The sequence below is a fragment of the Salmo salar genome, chromosome 02 (genome assembly GCF_965601325.2).
Source record: "Salmo salar chromosome 02, fSalSal1, whole genome shotgun sequence".
Classification (NCBI taxonomy): domain Eukaryota; kingdom Metazoa; phylum Chordata; class Actinopteri; order Salmoniformes; family Salmonidae; genus Salmo; species Salmo salar.
In genome coordinates this window covers 21,202,908-21,222,114 of record NC_138292.1, presented here as the reverse complement: position 1 = coordinate 21,222,114, position 19,207 = coordinate 21,202,908, and the positions used below count along the sequence as shown (strand labels likewise).

Here is a 19,207-nt window from a genome sequence, read left to right as displayed (position 1 = left end):
ACTAAATAACTGCAAAGCTTTTTTTGTTTTCGCAGTTATTTGATCCCTTTCAGAAGACTTTTGGTGAATTCTGCAGACTTGTAAAATCCACTGGCAGGAGGCTTTGTTTTTATTATTTTTACCTCGTATGTACAGTACCACTCAAAGGTTTGGACACACCTACTCATTCAAGGGTTTTTCTTTATTATGACAAATTATGAAATATAGATTTTAGATTCTTCAAAGTGGCCACCCTTTGCCTTGATAACAGATTTACACACTCTTGGCATTCTCTCAACCAGCTTCACCTGGAATGTTTTTCTGACAGTCTTGAAGGAGTTCCCACATATGGTGAGCACTTGTTGGCTGCTTTTCCTTCACTCTGCGGTCCAACTCAGCCCTAATCATCTCAATTGGGTTGAGGTCAGGTGATTGGAGGCCTGATCATCTGATGCAGCACTCCATCACTCTCCCTCTCGGTCAAATATCCCTTACACAGCCTGGAGCTGTGTTTTGGGTCATTTTCCTGTTGAAAAACAAATGATAGTCCCACTAAGCGCAAACCAGATGGGATGGCGTATCGCTGCTGAATGCTGTGGTAGCCATGCTGGTTAAGTGTGCCTTGAATTCTTACAAAGACACGGCGGTTGGAACCAAAAATCGCAAATCTGGACTCATCAGACCAAAGGACAGATTTCCACAAGTCTAATGTCCATTGCTCATGTTTCTTGGCCCAAGCAAGTCTCTTCTTCTTATAGGTGTCCTTTAGTAGTGGTTTCTTTGCAGTAATTTGACCATGACTCCTCTGAACAGTTGATGTTGAGATGTGTCTGTTACTTGAACTGTGAGGTGCAATCTGAGGTGAAGTTAGTTGCCAATTTCTGAGGCTGATACCTCTAATGAACTTATCCTCTGCAGCAGAGGTAACTCTGGGTCTTCCTTGGCTGTGGCGGTCCTCATGAGAGCCAGTTTCATCATAGCGCTTGATGGTTTTTGCGACTGCACTTGACAAAACTTTCAAAGTTATTGACATTTTCCGGATTGACGACCTTCATGTTTTAAAGTAATGATGGACTGTCGTTTCTCTTTGCTTATTTGAGCTGTTCTTGCCATAATATGGACTTGGTATTTTACCAAATACCACCCCTAACTTGTCACAACACAACTGATTGGCTCAAACGCATTTAGAAGGAAATAAATTCCACAAATTAACTTTTAACAAGGCACACCTGTTAATTGAAATGCATTCCAGGTGACAACCTCAAGAAACCAGTTGAGAGAATGCCAAGAGTATGTGTGCAAAGCTGTCATTAAAGCAAAGGGTGGCTACTTTGAAGAATCTCAAATATATTTTGATTTGTTTAACACTTTTTTGGTTACTACATGATTCCATATGTGTTATTTCATAGTTTTGATGTCTTCACTATTATTCTACAATGTAGAAAATAGTACAAATAAAGAAAAACACTGAAATTAGTATGTTTCCAAACTTTTGACCTGTACTGTATATAATGATTGTGCAAATTACTGCATATTATAACAAACATTTTTGTGTATTTCTACTTATATTATAGTTCTTAAAAATAGTGGGAGAGATTTGCGAGCTTCTTTTTTTACATTTTTATAAATGGTATGTACCAGTGAATCATACTTACTTAAAGGATGTTTCCAACACAGAACAAAGGAATACAGTTGGTAACACATGACCCAGTCAATGTTTGATTTGATATTGTAAACTGCTGGTGGAACGTTAGGTCTTACAATATAGTAGAGTAGACAATAAAACAAAGTTACAGACACAGAAATATCATACCCCCAAGACATGCTTACGTCTCACCATTACAATAACATGGGAGGTTAGCATTTTTGGGGGTGTGATATTTTGAGTCTGTAACTTTGCCCATCATTATTTACGACTAATTCAGGACTATCTGTAATCATGGTAGCATCCACATTAATGTAGAAGTGTTTATAAACATGTTATTCTTATTTACAATAAAAGTGACTCCAAGTCACAAGCTTGATGTAATCATTGCGTGCTAGGAATATGGGGCCAAATACTAACTACACTTTTGACGACTTTAATACACATGTAAGTGAATTTGTCCCAATACTTTTGGTCCTCTAAAATGAAGGGACTATGTACAAAAAGTGCTGTAATTTCTAAACTGTTCACCCAATATGGAGGAAAATACCTTCAAATTAAAGCTGCCAGTCTGCACTTTAACCTAATAGTCATTGTATCATTTCAAATCCAAAGTGCTGGAGTACAGAACCAAAATAATAAAAAAAATGTTTCGCTGTCTCAATAATTACAGAGGGCACTGTATATACACTCTGGGTAGAAGCTCTTAGACACAGATCTCGGACCATCTTATCCTTCCCACATCTTAACCTGAACCATAACGGAAGAATATGCTAAACTGACCTGAGATCAGGGATGATCCTACTGCCCTATGCAGAGGACCAAGGTGAAAAGAGTTAGGACTGATGGTGCCTCTTGGAGGCTAAAGAATGTTGGTCTGTTGGACTGCAGAACTCTGTCTTCCTTTTCCCTTTGGATCTCTGGAACATTCACTGTTTCTCTTGGCCCATGTTCAAAATGGAAGTGACACAAGAAGTAGTACTACAACAATGACTACGTAAAACCTGAACATGACAATGTACTAATTGATCTACTTCTGATCCCCACTCACTTTCCCAATACTAGTTTGTCATAACAAAAATATCTGAGTAGCACTTTAAATAATAAACTAGTGTACCACAAATTAAAGTGCTATCAAAATGTGAGGAAGTATCTAAGCCTCCAAACTGTAGGATATTAAACTTTTCCACTTCAAATCAACTGTCATCAGCTTCACTGTCATGATTATTATTGACTTTGCACACTTGAATGACTTGCAGCCTAAAAAAAATACAAGATCATTCTTGATTTATGAGATTCCGTCTGTGTGGTGACTCAACAGGGTGAGTATTACTAACTAGCTCACTGGAGACAATGAGACAGGCACACAAGCTCATGGGTGTGGGAGGTGGATTGAAAACATATGGCATGACTTAAGCCTTCTGAGGCCTATTTTGGATTGGGGGTGGGGGGGGCAGAGAGTGAGAGGAACTTTTGTGAGTGTACTGTTTACTGTTTATTTTGTATTGTTTATCTATTTCACTTGCTTTGGCAATGTAAACATATGTTTCCCATGCCAATAAAGCCCCTTGAATTGAACTAAGAGGGAGAGGGGGCTTGGTCAGTCAATAGGGAAGTGAAATAACTGGTGGTGGGAGGGGCTGAGAGATTTACAGGGAGCAGATATCAAGCACTTTCACTTTCAGGCTAGTCTCTGTCTGAGTTCACACAGACAGACTGCCCAGAGGGCGAGAGAGAGAGAGAGGGTCTGTTTCTCTCACTCTGTCCATTAGCCAATTTAAAGGGTGAGCAGAGAGTGAGGTCTGTAATATACTGGGTCAACAGGGAAACAGAAAGGGAAAGGAGAGTGGGAGAGAAGGAAAGGGAAAGGCTGCAGCTTGACAGGCTGAGAGGTCGGAAAATCCAAAGTGAGAGCACAGTGCAGATTGCGTGAGAGAGAGAAGGGGGTGAGGAGATTTGGAAAGTACCAGGGAGACAAAAGGAGGAATTCTAAAAGAGAGGTCAACTAAACTGGAGTCTCAACAGTAGAGGAAAAAGAAAAGACTCAGAGCTCTCTCGCTCTCTCTGTGTCACACACTTGACGGAACTGCTGAGGAAACTTTGTCTACTCAGACCAGAGGACTTATTTGATCTGCGTATTGCATGCTTTCAACCACAGAAATGGAGAAGTGGCCTTTCTCATGAAGATAAAAGGATGTCACGGTCAGGTAAGAGGAATTCAGTGTTTACATCAATTCAGAGTATACAAAAGTTAATTGATTGATTCGTGGATTTGTACTTGTTTGATTAATTTCACCACATTACCATTGTACTGTAATTCATATAGTGGTTCTGTAATTTAGGTTTGTAGTTAATTTTCGCAAGTTAATATGAAGTCATGATGTTTCTCATTAAGCATGTGGCTGGAACCACATGGGCAGGACACAGAAATGTTCCATCCATTAACCTGCTGCATCGCACTCTCTCTCTATACTTCAATCTCTCTCACACAGTTTTACTGTTGCTATCAATATTGACACTCCAAGGTAGTGGATGTGATGACTTTTTGAGGGATGTTGTCAAGAATCTTCAAACCACCCTTAACTCAGACCACGCTGGATTTGTGAGTTGAACATTGTGGCAATCCTTTTGTACCTGCATGCACCCTGAGTAATGACAGTGGTTTAAACAAATATGCTTTCACTTCCTAGTGGTTACATGTTTTATCAATTTGATGTTTTGTCTATTGGCATAGATACTTTTGTGAATACTGTGATTCCTGAAACTGTTTTTTCCTCCAAGCGTAAGGTGTTTCCTAAAAACTATTGGATTTCCCACCACTACAATGCCAACCTGCTGTGCAGCACTGATCCGGTGAGGCACCATCTATTGATTAAATGACACCATTTTAGTAAATGATTTATTCTCGTGTTTTATACAAACATGTCACACTTAGTGTATCTGCTATGTCTATCATTAAATCCTTCATTCTGATTCTCTGTTGAGCAATGCGGGAGGACCGGCTCATGGTAATGGCTGGAGCGGAGTTTGTGGAATGGTATCAAATATACAGTATCAAACACTGGTTTTCCATGTGTTTGACGCAATGCCATTCGCTCCCTTCCAAACATTATTATGAACCGTCCTCCCCTCAGCAGCCTCTACTGGTTCCAGTAATCTAAAGTCTAAATTTGTGTTGTCAGCGTTACTGGGCAGGATAATCAATAACTATGATCAGCACAATGATGATCAGCTCTGTGTTGTGCTCCGTTTATTCAAATCATCAGCGTAACCTCTGTCTAAAATCCTACTTCTGCCTCGGCTGTCCCTCCAGTGTTGTGTGTTCCGAGCTGCGACTGTTCTCTCTGACTCCTGGCTCCAGCTGCGCAGCCAGCTGTGGCCAGAGCACCATAGCTTCAAATACATCTCCAATCTCATACAAGCCCTGGATGACAGGGGCATGACAAAAGGGGTAGGTATACTTTACAATGTCGTGGACATACTCTAGTCATTGTCGCAGGAAGTATGCTATAGTAGTCTATATGAACTGTTTTGGAAAGAGAGAGTGTACTGTAGGTTGCCAGAGGGGCTGAACACGTAGCAGCATGTACTCAAAAGAGACGCACACAGCAGCCTTAAACATTTTGAACTAAGTACTGTAAAAATAAAACATAACTGTGCCCCTGCAAATGCAACAAAACACTATAAAGATGCCGAGAGAAAAGGGCTAAAACAGGGGAGAATAAAGGGTTTTTTCCTGACCATGTGGCTTGACTGTGCTATAACCAGTGCATAGTTTTCCTGTTCAGGTCACCGATAATGTACGCAATGTATATCAGAGGTTAACTCCCCAGAGAAACAGCTATCAATCAATGACAGTGCTTGCACTGTATGTTTGTTTAATAACAACTCCTCTCCTCCCTTATCCCCCTTTCCTCTCCTCCCCTATCACATCCCTCTCTCACAGAGATTTGAGGATCCTGACCCTTCAGTTCTTCCCTCTGTCTCCTCCTCTCCAGAGAAACTTCTCAACTTCACTTCATCTGTTTTCTCCAAATGGCTGGAGCTGGGGTGCTCAACCCCGGTGGATACTTGTCCCTTCCCCACTCTGGCCTCTCCTGCTGGGGAGGAAGAAAGGCCAGCTCTGGAAAGTAAAAAAGTGAGGTTATTAACCACACGAGCAGTTCACATACAACACAGGGAGAATGAAGGGGAAACAGGGATGAGGTTACACACACCTCCACCAACCAATAGGAGCCCACCATCCAAAGGTGGGCTCCTATTAGTTCTTTCTGGGTCTTTATATATATTTTTTTACCTTTATTTAACTAGGCAAGTCAGTTAAGAACAAATTCTTATTTACAATGACGGCCTACATTGGAGCCTCCTGTTATGTGGACTGCCCTGGATGCTACTGTAGAGCGGTTGCTATAGTTACTGAACTGACATGCACATGTAATTGTTGCACTGAAAGTACAAATGCAGTCAAGATTATGTATAGAATAACAACCTTTTAATTTACTGTCTGCACACCAGAGTTCTATTATCATAGCTATAAGAAACCGTTACATACCCATACAACATAGCCATATGTATAAAAAGCCATATTCTATGCAAGCTAACTAAACACTAACAAGTGTTTTATATTGAGCAAGCTACAGCACATAAATTATTGTCCAATATTTCTGATCAAATTCATAGGATGTTTACAATGCAGTGGAATGTGAATATTTTTTTGTTGGTCTTCAATGAATGTTTTTTTTTCTTTTTCTATGAACTATTGTACATACTGCATCTTGTAAATAAAAACCATGCAGCCGTTATGAGTTTCTCTGATGTAGTCTTGTGTAGAGATTCCTGAGTGCTGACTGTTACCATCCCCAGTGTGGGGAGTATTGTGCAATTGCTACAGAGCTGCACTGCTGTCTGATTCTCAACAGCTATCATTTTTCTTTCTGTCTCCTACAGGAAGACTTCTGTCAAAAGTAAGTTGTAGTTCAATAGAATTTTTATATCTGCAATTACTGGGTAGGCCTACAACTGAGCCAAATCACTCACATTAATCACACCCATCAGGTATATGTACAGGTATATGTACAGTTTACATACATTTAGGTTGGAGTCATTAAAACTTGTTTTTCAACCCCTTCTCAAATTTCTTGTTAACAAACTATAGTTTTGGCAAGTCAGTTAGGACATCTACTTTGTGCATGACAAGTCATTTTTCCAACAATTGTTTACAGACAGATTATTTCACTGTATCACAATTCCAGTGGGTAGACGTTTACATACACTAAGTTGATTGTGCCTTTAAACAGCTCGGAAAGTTCCAGAAAATGATGTCATGGCTTTAGAAGCTTCTGATAGGCTAATTGACATCATTTGAGTCAGTTGGAGGTGAACCTGTGGATGTATTTCAAGGCCTACCTTCAAACTCAGTGCCTCTTTGCTTGACATCAAGGGAAAATCAAAAGAAATCAGCCAAATAATTGTAGCTCTCCACACATCTGGTTCATCCTTGAGAGCAATTTCCAAACGCCTGAAGGTACCACGTCCATCTGTACAAACAATAGTACGCAAGTTTAAACACCATGGGACCACGCAGCCGTCATACCGCTCAGGAAGGAGACGCGTTCTGTCTCCTAGAGATGAACGTACTTTGGTGCGAAAAGTGGAAATCAATCCCAGAACAACAGCAAAGAACCTTGTGAAGATGCTGGAGGAAACAGGTACAAAAGTATCTATATCCACAGTAAAACAAGTCCTATGTCAACATAACCTGAAAGGCCGCTCAGCAAGGAAGAAGACACTGCTCCAAAACCGCCATAAAAAAGCCAGACTACGGTTTGCAACTGCACATGGGGACCACGTCATACTTTTTGGAGAAATGTCCTCTGGTCTGATGAAACAAAAATAGAACTGTTTGGCCAAAATGACCATCATTATGTTTGGAGGAAAAAGGGGGGGGGCTTGCAAGCCGAAGAACACCATCCCAACCCTGCCACGGGGGTGGCAGCATCATGTTGTGGGGGTGCTTTGCTGCAGGAGGGACTGGTGCACTTCACAAAATAGATGGCATCATGAGGCAGGAAAATTATGTGGAAATATTGAAGCAAAATCTCAAGACATCAGTCAGGAAGTTAATACTTGGGTCTTCCAAATGGACAATGACCCCAAGCATACTTCCAAAGTTGTGGCAAAATGGCTTAAGGACAGCAAAGTCAAGGTATTGGAGTGGCCATCACAAAGCCTATAGAAGATTTGTGAGCAGAACTGAAAAAGTGTGTGCGAGCAAGGAGACCTACAAACCTGACTCAGTTACACCAGCTCTGTCAGGTGGAATGGGCCAAAATTCACCCAACTCATTGTGGAATGCTACCCGAATCGTTTGACCCAAGTTAAACAATTTTACGGCAATGCTACCAAATACTAATTGAGTGTATGTAAACTTCTGACCCACTGGGAATGTGATGAAAGAAATAAAAGCTGAAATATATAATTCTCTCTACTATTATTCTGACATTTCACATTCTTAAAATAAAGTGGTGATCCTAACTGACCTAAGACAGGGAATTTTTACTAGGATTAAATGTCAGGAATTGTAAAAAATTAAGTTAAAATGTATTTGGCTATGGTGTATGTAAACTTCCGACTTCAACTGTATGTATGCCAATACATGCACACACCCTGACACATCCATGCATGCACACGCACACTTTAGACAGAACACTTGCAACATCTTTGATACAAAAAGGAGCCCCTTTTTTCTTGCTTTTTAAGACAGGACTTCCATTAAACTCAGCCAGGTGCTTTCTTTAATGCACACAAACTTTAAAAAGCAAGGCTCAGAGACCGACAACAATACCCCCAAGGCATGTCTCACTTCCTTTTGTAAATGTAGAGGCAGCAAAATGAGCATCAGCCTTTCTGAGAAACTATGATAAACCTCTGCAGACACAGTTGAGAGAGAGAGACACAGTTGAGAGAGAGAGAGAGAGAGAGAGAGAGAGAGAGAGAGAGAGAGAGAGAGAGAGAGAGAGAGAGAGAGAGAGAGAGAGAATGTTGCACAACATCAAAACAGACAGAGTCAAACAAACAGATGCACACAGATAATGTTTGCTGTCCTATCATGAGGAGAGGACAACCACAGAGAGGACAGAGAGCTTTCACTTATTTGTTCTGTTTTAATTAACTGCTTCATAGCCCCGGGTGTTGGTAAATAACATAAGACAGCAAAAATACACATTTCCTATGCAAATTTGACAATAAAGTTGTGTAGGGCCAAGGGAGTTCAGGGGGACTGCAGTAAATACCATAGAGATAGATAGAGGACTCATCTTTGTATCTGTGCAGTTATTGCATCTGTGACAGCATGGGCAGCGCCATTGAGGCAATCTCCATTTTGAAATAGCAAATTTTCTTCTTCAAGGTTGACTGATCCCTCCTGATGATGTGGTTGAACATGACTCCAACAGGGTCACCAGGAGGGATCAGCAAATGAAGTTGGAAGTCCCACCCAGTTGACTACATTAGAGAGAGATAGGGGGCGGCAGGTAGCCTAGTGGTTAGAGCATTGGGCCAGTAACCGAAAGGTTGCTAGAATGAATCCCAGAGCTGACATGGTAAAAATCTGTCGTTCTGCCCCTGTCCTAGGCTGTCATTGTAAATAAGAATTTGTTCTTAACTGACTTGCCTAGTTAAATAAAGGTAAATAATAGTAATGGTGTCTTCTTGTAGGCATTAACTCCGCCATGGTTGGACAAAGCCTATGGGGAAATTAATGGACTTTTTGGAGGATCTTTGTATAAATGCCGAAAATAAGGTCTGTGGTAAATACAGGCTTGAAACGTTTTGTTCCATGAGGTAATCTTCATCAGCTAACAGCACTTTTTGTGAATTTTGAAGCATTCATGTAATCAAAAACGCACTTAAAGCACATAAAAGGCTTCATAATTCATAAAGATCATGTTAACTGACTGATATTATCTCAGAACAAAAAGTATAAGATCTCTGATCTTCAAAGCTTGTGTTAACCTTATTTGTGGCATTTATTACAAAACCTTATCGTTTCCCCATTCATTTTCCAAATAGAAATGGCTCAAGGAATCTGGGGTAACTCATTTCTGTTTTTGAGGACTACAAGCTGGCAAGCTCTATAGCGCTGCCTATTTTAATATGACCTTTTGGCCACTAGAAACCTCAATCCTTCTCCACAGTAAATACCCATCACCATTACACCAGAAGTAAACATGATGATATGTGGTATAGTATTGATATTGCATGACTGAAATTGCAATGATAATGCTCAGGTTCAGCAATGCAAGTGGCTGGAGTTTGGACAGTAGTCTCAGTGGCGATTTTAGCATGTAAATCTTGGTGGGGCAAACTCCCCAAAAATGTTTTTGATGCATGCCAGCAAAGCCAATACACAACACAACACAAACAATACATTAATTCCACTATAATGGTAACAAACGGTGCCACAAAAACTGTTAGGGCCTACATGAAGCTGTCCCAATAGCAGAGCCTTCCTTTCAGCACCATGGAGTGAATCCTTACCACCGCTACACCTGGCTATCAGCTGTGCCTTGTCTGGCAGCGAAACAGTTAATTCAGCCTAATTGACTGCCTTTTTAAAAAACATGCTGATATGGCTGACTTGTTTAAACAAATGTGGTTTCTACTAACAATTGATAAGCGCAAACTATGGCATAAGGGAACGATAAGTGGATAAGAGGCAATCCTTAATATCGATTAAGACAATGAGTGAGCTAAGACGGATGTAATCAACAAAACTATTTGTTCAGCACTTTTGAAATGTAGAGCCAAAGAATTCAGAACCTGGGCCGTTCTCCCTGTACACAAAGTTAGAACCGTAAGATAAATAAAGGGGGCATACTGTATAAGCAGACAATGAAAGCTCTTAAAATATTAAATAATTACATCTCTCTAAAACAGGCTATATGCTACATGTGCACCATCAAGTCAGAACAGTAGGCTAAGTTATGAGGGGGAAAGGGACCAAGTTATTAGTGTGAGGCACATGGGCTGCTAACAGCTTACTACACTTATGTATACTTTAGCTAAGAAAGTAATTCTATCTCCCTGGCATATTACATCATTTATGCAGCAGCATACAAGACATTTTTGGACTTACTGTTGTGCTGTGCTCACTTGAACAGGAAGGTGGCACGGGGATCCTTCTTGTGGGCAAATTTTGTCTGGCATTCTCTGGATTTATGGTGCTTCAAGACAACTGGGAACTCAGAAAAAAACAAGGTTGAATCATGACGTCAGTGATCTTCAGGTCGGAGCTCCCGACTTGGAATTCTGAGTTGGATGACCGTTGAAAACATATTTTCCCAGTCGGAGCTTGTTTTTTTCCGCAGAGTTCCCAGTTGCCTTGAACTCACTAAAGTCTGAGATTTCCCAGTTCCGAGTTTCCAGTTGTTTTGAACGTGGCAGAAGTCATTCTGGGTGGACAGCATGGACAATGTATTCAGCCTTTTCTGGCCTATTGTGCTGCGTGTGAATGTTTATCCTTTTAAGCTTGGAATAGAGACCCTTAAACCCAGACTTGGACCACACACCCTGTCCACCGAATAGAAGGCTAGTGATTGCTTTGCAACACTTGCAGTTAGCCACGGATTCCTTCCAAACCACTCATTGTTGAATTTGCGATTTCCAACTTTCTGTGTAATGTTTGTCCAATGGCCGATGAGCACCGATATGTTTTTTCTATAATTCTCTTCATATGACAAGAATTGAAAAGGATTTTCCAGTAGATTGTCGACTTGATTCATGATGATGCCTGCTTGTCTAACTTGCTAGCTAAGATTTTTAAAGCATGATGTTGATTTTTATCAGTCCAATCAAAGCTACAGTAGATATAACGTGATTTTACGTCATTTTATCTGTGGCCAATGACCTTGAGCCTTCTTGGATGGGCACTTTTAATGTAAATTTTGGGCAGCACCCAAGGGGCTTGAACTTTCTAGCGCTCCCTGTAGATTTTGCGGTGACGTAGTGTCCCCATGAGTGACAGAACACTGAGCAAATCATGGCACAACTAGAGAAGATTACCAACTCCTACGCTCTGTATTTTTCGCTGGCTGCCCCTCCACCACACAAAGCACTGAGCTATGCTGAAACACCTGCATTTCTGATCTGCCTTATTCAAGAAAGCAAAAAAGAGACTGTTTGTATTCGGCTTTATTAACCCAATATTTGTTTTACATTGTTTGCAAACTGATATGTGACACGTACTAATGCCAAAATAACATGCGAAACAGGGGAAAAAATATTTTAGCTAAACAGGTGGGGCTCAAAACCCCACCTGCCCTGAACGGGTGGCCACAATCAGCTGTTTTCAAAGCTTGTTCACTTTACATTTTGTAATACTTTTTGTTTATCCATAAGATTACAGTAATTCCTTCCTTGGTTAGATGCTTATAGAATTAGTGGACTTTACTGGCAGTAGCAAGGGTCAGGCAAAATTCCAGACTGTCTGCCAAAAAGGTCAGGAACAGAGGGGGCACATCAGCTGAATTATCGTTAATGAGCGAGAGAGTGAGCGAGAGATAAACCACGTGACCAATCCACCGGAAGTAAGCAAAGCCTGGCCCATCTCAAAATGTCGGCGCCCGGAGAAGACACGCTTCCGAACGAAGATGGAGGAAATGGAAGGGGGTGGCAGCGACGAAGACGAAATGGAAGAAGAGGGAAAGGATGGAGAACAGGAAACTCAAGTTTATGTCCCCGGAAAACAGCCTCTCCAACCCGGAGAGGAGCTTGAGATGGACCGGTCAGCTTACCGCATGTACCACGAGTGTCAGACAGGTTGGTCTAACAGTTAACTAGCTAATAGAGCTATTTTATTGCCCATCAAACAAATTAATTTGAATGTTTTAAACTGACAAGTGCTTCTTGCCTGAGCTTCGACGTGTTGAAAGATGCGAATGGAGACGGCAGGGAACAGTATCCCCTCTCTATGCTGCTCTGTGCAGGCACACAGGCCGACGCTGCCCTCAGCAACAGGTAGCTGTCACACCCACCGATCCATAACAATGACACTCAGCATACCCTCAGACTGCCAACAAGGGTTTTTCCACGAAGTACTAAGTCATGTTTTGCAGAGGTTGCTGGAATACCCATCCACGACCCATTTTCAATGCCCTGGCTGAGGGAAGGATGTTCTCACCCAAGATTTGACGGTACATGGCCCCGTCCATCGTCCCTTTGATGCGGTGAAGTTGTCCTGTCCCCTTAGCAGAAAAACACCCCCAAAGCATAATGTTTCCACCTCCATGTTTGACGGTGGGGATGGTGTTCTTGGAGTCATAGGCAGCATTCCTCCTCCTCCAAACACGGCGAATTATTACATACATTGCAAATTATTACATACTTCCAATAGAAATGTAAAAAATGATTTTAATTATGAATTGAACTTTTAATTAAATGAGTTGACTCTTCACATGGAATGATTTCACTGAACAACAAAAGAAAAGGAATATTGAATGATCCCCAATGAGCCATTGCAACCAAAAATGTTTTCAACATACATCTATCTGTAAAATGATATTCTAGAAACAAAATCTTTGGTTGTCTTCCTCTCAGACTTCCACGTCTTCTTCCTGGACCTCATCATTGTTCACCTCTTGAACATCAGACTCTGAGGCCTCATCTTCACTGTCACTTTCCAACCTTGTTGAGGATGGCTCGTTGTCAGGCAGCCAATTTGGGTGGTCAATCCTTGTATTGGTCAGCCTGCTGCGTGCTTTGGTGTGTGTGTTCCCAAACAAGGACCAGTTGCGCTCTGAGGCGGCTGATGTTGGTGGGATATGGAGCATGATGGAGGCAACGGGAAAGAGCCTCAGATCCACAAAGTCCCTTCCACCAGGTGGCTGATGAGATTTGTTGGCACGACTGTCATATTGCATCTCCATCCCAAAGCCCTTGCTTGGAAGTGTACTTCGCCAGACTGCCAAGAACCTTTCCCTCATCCAGGCCAAGGTGGTAAGACACGGTAGTGATGATATCATAGGCCTTGTTGATCTCTGCACCAGACAGGATGCTCCTGCCAGCATACTTGGGGTCCAACATGTACGCTGAGGCGAGTATGGGCTTCAGTCAGAAGTCTTCACGCTTTTTGATGTATTTCAGAACTGCAGTTTCCTCTGCTTGGAGCAACAGTGAAGTGGGCAGGGCAGTATGGATTTCTTCTCTTACATCTGCGAGCAGAGTCTGAACATCAGACAGGATGGCATTGTCTCCCTCAATCCGTGCAATGGCTTCTGCTATAGGTTTCAGGAGTTTCAAGCCGTTACCACACTCTCCCAAAATACATAATCCAGAAGGATCCTCTTAATGGGCCTGTCCATATCGGCAGGCTGTGATATGGCCATTTCTTGGAGAGGCTCCTTCCCCTCCAGGAGACTGTCAAACATGATGACAACACCACCCCAACGGGTGTTGCTGGGCAGCTTCAATGTGGTGCTCTTATTCTTAGCACTTTGCTTGGTGAGGTAGATTTCAGCTATAACTTGACCCTTCACATACCTAACCATTTCCTTGGGTCTCTTGTAGAGCGTATCTATTGTTGTCAGTGCCATGATGTCATTGAGGAGCAGATTCAATGCATGCGCAGCACAGCCAATGGGTGTGATGTGAGGTTAGGACTCCTCCACATTAGACCAAGCTGCCTTCATCTTCACAGCATTGTCTGTCACCAGTGCAAATACCTTCTGTGGTCCAAGGTCATTGACTGCCTTCAGCTCATCTGCAATGTAGAGACCGGTGTGTCTATTGTCCCGTGTCTGTGCTCTTTTAGAATACTAATTGAGGGGTGGAGATGATGTACTTAATTATTCCTTGCCCACGAACATTCAACCACCCATCAGAGATGATTGCAATACAGTCTGCTTTCTCGATGATTTGTTTGACCTTCACTTGAACTCCGTTGAGCTCTGCATCCAGCAAATGAGTAGATAAAGCATGTCTGGTTGGAGGGGTGTATGCTGGGCGAAGAACATTCAGAAATCTCTTCCAAGACACATTGTCTGTGAGCATCAGAGGGGAACCAGTTGCATACACAGCTCGAGCAAGACATTCATCAGCATTTCTCTGACATTCCTTCATTGAGTCAAAAAAACAAATGATTCCAGAAGGACCATGAGCTGTTGCTATTGGTAAGGTGTCTGATTCATCATTTTCACCTTGAATAGAAGTAGAGGGACTTTTGTCAACGGTTGCTTGTTGTGAGCACTGAGGGAACTTTATGCACTTGGCCAAATGATTCTGCATCTTTGTTGCATTCTTCACATATGATTTGGCACAGTATTTGCAAATGTACACCGCTTTTTCTTCTACATTAGCTGCAACTTTAAATAGCATTTCCGGGTTAAACAGGAATACCAGGATGGTTGCAATTTTCTCAAAGGTATTTTTAAAAATATTTTCAGGAAAATATTAAACCCATAAAAAGGAATGGAAGCAATGCAAATACCATAAATACCATCTTTGCATCATTATTGCACCATCTGGGTTGGTTTGTTTGGGTTTAAAATGGCTGCAGGCCTAACACTCTAACAGATTAATCCTCACTGCATGCCACTGCTGTTGAACAATCACACACTGACATCAATCTATACCTGTGTTTTCTGTGCATCGGACAATAATCAAATCAAATTTTATTAGTCACATACACAGGATTAGCAGATGTTAATGCGAATGTAGCGAAATGCTTGTGCTTCTAGTAACGCCCGTGCAGTAATATCTAACAATTTCACAACAACTACCTTATACAGTGGGGCAAAAAAGTATTTAGTCAGCCACCAATTGTGCACGTTCTCCCACTTAAAAAGATGAGAGAGGCCTGTAATTGTCATCATAGGTACACATCAACTATGACAGACAAAATGAGAAAAGAAAATTCCAGAAAATCACATTGTAGGATTTTTAATGAATTTATTTGCAAATTATGGTGGAAAATAAGTATTTGGTCACCTACAAACAAGCAAGATTTCTGGCTCTCACAGACCTGTAACTTCTTCTTTAAGAGGCTCCTCTGTCCTCCACTCGTTACCTGCATTAATGGCACCTGTTTGAACTTGTTATCAGTACAAAAGACACCTGTCCACAACCTCAAACAGTCACACTCCAAACTCCACTATGGCCAAGACCAAAGAGCTGTCAAAGGACACCAGAAACAAAATTGTAGACCTGCACCAGGCTGGGAAGACTGAATCTGCAATAGGTAAGCAGCTCGGTTTGAAGAAATCAACTGTGGGAGCAATTATTAGGAAATGGAAGACATACAAGACCACTGATAATTTCCCTCGATCTGGGGCTCCACGCAAGATCTCACCCCGTGGGTTCAAAATGATCACAAGAACGGTGAGCAAAAATCCCAGAACCACACGGGGGGACCTAGTGAATGACCTGCAGAGAGCTGGGACCAAAGTAACAAAGCCTACCATCAGTAACACACTACGCCGCCAGGGACCCAAATCCTGCAGTGCCAGACGTGTCCCCCTGCTTAAGCCAGTACATGTCCAGGCCCGTCTGAAGTTTGCTAGAGAGCATTTGGATGATCCAGAAGAGGATTGGGAGAATGTCATATGGTCAGATGAAACCAAAATATAACTTTTTGGTAAAAACTCAACTTGTCGTGTTTGGAGGACAAAGAATGCTGAGTTGCATCCAAAGAACACCATACCTACTGTGAAGCATGGGGGTGGAAACATCATGCTTTGGGGCTGTTTTTCTGCAAAGGGACCAGGACGACTGATCCGTGTAAAGGAAAGAATGAATGGGGCCATGTATCGTGAGTCTATGAGTGAAAACCTCCTTCCATCAGCAAGGGCATTGAAGATGAAACGTGGCTGGGTCTTTCAGCATGACAATGATCCCGAACACACCGCCCGGGCAACAAAGGAGTGGCTTCGTAAGAAGCATTTCAAGGTCCTGGAGTGGCCTAGCCAGTCTCCAGATCTCAACCCCATAGAAAATCTTTGGAGGGGGTTGAAAGTCCGTGTTGCCCAGCGACAGCCCCAAAACATCACTGCTCTAGAGGAGATCTGCATGGAGGAATGGGCCAAAATACCAGCAACAGTGTGGAAAACCTTGTGAAGACTTACAAAAAACATTTGACCTGTGTCATTGCCAACAAAGGGTATATAACAAAGTATTGAGATAAACTTTTGTTATTTACCAAATACTTATTTTCCACCATAATTTGCAAATAAATTCACTAAAAATCCTACAATGTGATTTTCTGGATTTTTTTTCTCATTTTGTCTGTCATAGTTGAAGTGGTGACCTGATGATGAAAATTACAGGCCTCTCATCTTTTTAAGTGGGAGAACTTGCACAATTGGTGGCTGACTAAATACTTTTTTGCCCCACTGTACACACAAGTGTAAACGAATGAATAAGACTCCTTTACATATAAATATATGGATGAGCGATGGCCGTGCGGCATAGGCAAGATGCAGTAGATGGTATAGAGTACAGTATATACATATGAGATGAGTAATGTAGGGTATGTAAACATTATATAAAGTGGCATTGTTTAAAGTGACTAGTGATACATTTATTACATCCAATTTTTAATTATTGAAGTGGCTAGAGATTTGAGTCAGTATGTTGGCAGCAGCCACTCATTGTTAGTGATGGCTGTTTAACAGTCTGATGGCCATGAGATAGAAGCTGTTTTTCAGTCTCTCGGTCCCAGCTTTGATGCACCTGTACTGACCTCGTCTTCTGGATGATGGGTGGGGTGAACGGGCAGTGGCTCGGGTGGTTGTTGTCCTTGATGATCTTTTTGCTGTCCCTAGGAGGTGTGCGTCACTTCAGTGGGTTGAGTCACTGACGTGGTCTTCCTGTCTGGGTTGGCACCCCCCCCTGACACTTACTCTTGAGTTGCTGACTTGTTGCACCCTCGACAACTACTATGATTATTATTATTTGACCATGCTGGTCATTTATGAACATTTGAACATATTGGCCATGTTCTGTTATAATCTCCACCCCGGCACAGCCAGAAGAGGACTGGCCACCCCTCATAGCCTGGTTCCTCTCTAGGTTTCTTCCTAGGTTTTGGCCTTTCTAGAGAGTTTTTCCTAGCCACCGTGCTTCTACACCTGCATTGCTTGCTGTTTGGGGTTTTAGGCTGGGTTTCTGTACAGCACTTTGAGATATCAGCTGATGTAAGAAGGGCTATATAAATACATTTGATTTGATTTTGTCCTTCCTGTGACATTGGGTGCTGTATGTGTCCTGGAGGGCAGGTAGTTTGCCCCTGGTGATGCGTTGTGCGATAAGTCCTCTTGTCTCCCCCGCCCCTTCTCCTCTACACCCACAGTAATCCTGTCCTTTCCTGTATAATGGCATTTCAAGATGTAGGTGGAATGTAGAGGAAAAGTTGGCTCCCACACACTGGCCCTCTTTTTTTAGCTTCGAGGTTTAGAGATGTGATATTACTCTGATGTGCTGGAGGAGCACCAAATCAACAGTGGTTACATGGTCTGACTCGTATTGCGCTTTAGAACCCTTAACTTGGGAGGTTGCCCATAGGACTGGTCTGGGGTCAGTGTGTGTTTTGACAAGGCAGATCTTAGAGATGGTTATGCAGTTATTCTAAACCAGAATGCTCACAACAGAAGTGAGGAGAGATGATTCTAAACCATAATATTATCTACCTGTGCTTTCAGTCGGGCCGGCCGGTGGCTAACTTCAAGCAGCACAGCGCGCCAGTGACATCAGTAGAATGGAACCCTGTGGACTCCAGCGTGTTCGCCGCCTCTGGAGCGGACGACGTGGTCAGCCAATGGGACCTATCGGTAGAGTCATGTGATGTGGGTGCGAGGGCGGAGGGGGTGAAGGACCTGCCGCCCCTGCTGCTGTTCCTGCACCAGGGTCAGACAGAGGTCAAGGAAATCCACTGGCACCCGCAGATACCCGGGGTGATGGTCTCTACTGCTCTGTCAGGCTTCAACGTGTTCAGGACCATCTCTGTATAGTTGTGTGTGTGTGTGTGTGTGTGTGTGTGTGTGTGTGTGTGTGTGTGTGTGTGTGTGTGTGTGTGTGTGTGTGTGTGAGAGAGAGAGAGAGAGGGCGGGAGAGGGTGTGTGTGTGTGTGTGTGTGTGTGTGTGTGTGTGTGTGTGTGTGTGTGTGTGTTTTTTACTTATCAGTCCCCTCACTGCTGTGTTGGCATGCATTTACCACGTACTGTGCATGCATGTTATTCCTTCTGGCCTTCACATGTAGCATGTGTACCAACATGTTCCAAATAAAATACTACCAAATTACTGTTTTGTTGTATATTTTTTCTCAACCCAACAAAATGCCTGTTGGTTGACATGAAGGAATGAGATCATGAGCTATTCATTTCCATTAATGTACACCACCCTTTGTCTGTATTTGTAGAGTGATGCTAAAATTACATTTTGCTTTTAGATCAAAGGGTTTAGTACAGTGACACCTTTTATTTGAGGGTATTTTTATATATAGCTGTGGAAAAAATGAAGAGACCACTGCAAAATTGTCAGTGTCACTGGTTTTACTATGTATAGGTATGTGTTTGGGTAAAATGAACATTTTCT

At 42.2% G+C, this 19,207-nt stretch overlaps 1 protein-coding gene across 1 annotated transcript; it reads left to right on the top strand.

Annotated features, from left to right (window-relative positions):
* Positions 1-3,279: 3,279 nt before the first annotated feature.
* Positions 3,280-18,913, top strand: LOC106577146 (uncharacterized). Its single transcript, XM_014154954.3, has 7 exons — positions 3,280-3,831; positions 4,117-4,226; positions 4,406-4,477; positions 4,938-5,075; positions 5,571-5,762; positions 6,572-6,588; positions 18,316-18,913. Exons 1-7 carry the CDS (start codon positions 3,819-3,821, stop codon positions 18,359-18,361), a joined length of 588 nt encoding a protein of 195 aa, XP_014010429.3. The 5' UTR covers positions 3,280-3,818; the 3' UTR covers positions 18,362-18,913.
* The last annotated feature ends 294 nt before the right edge of the window (positions 18,914-19,207 follow it).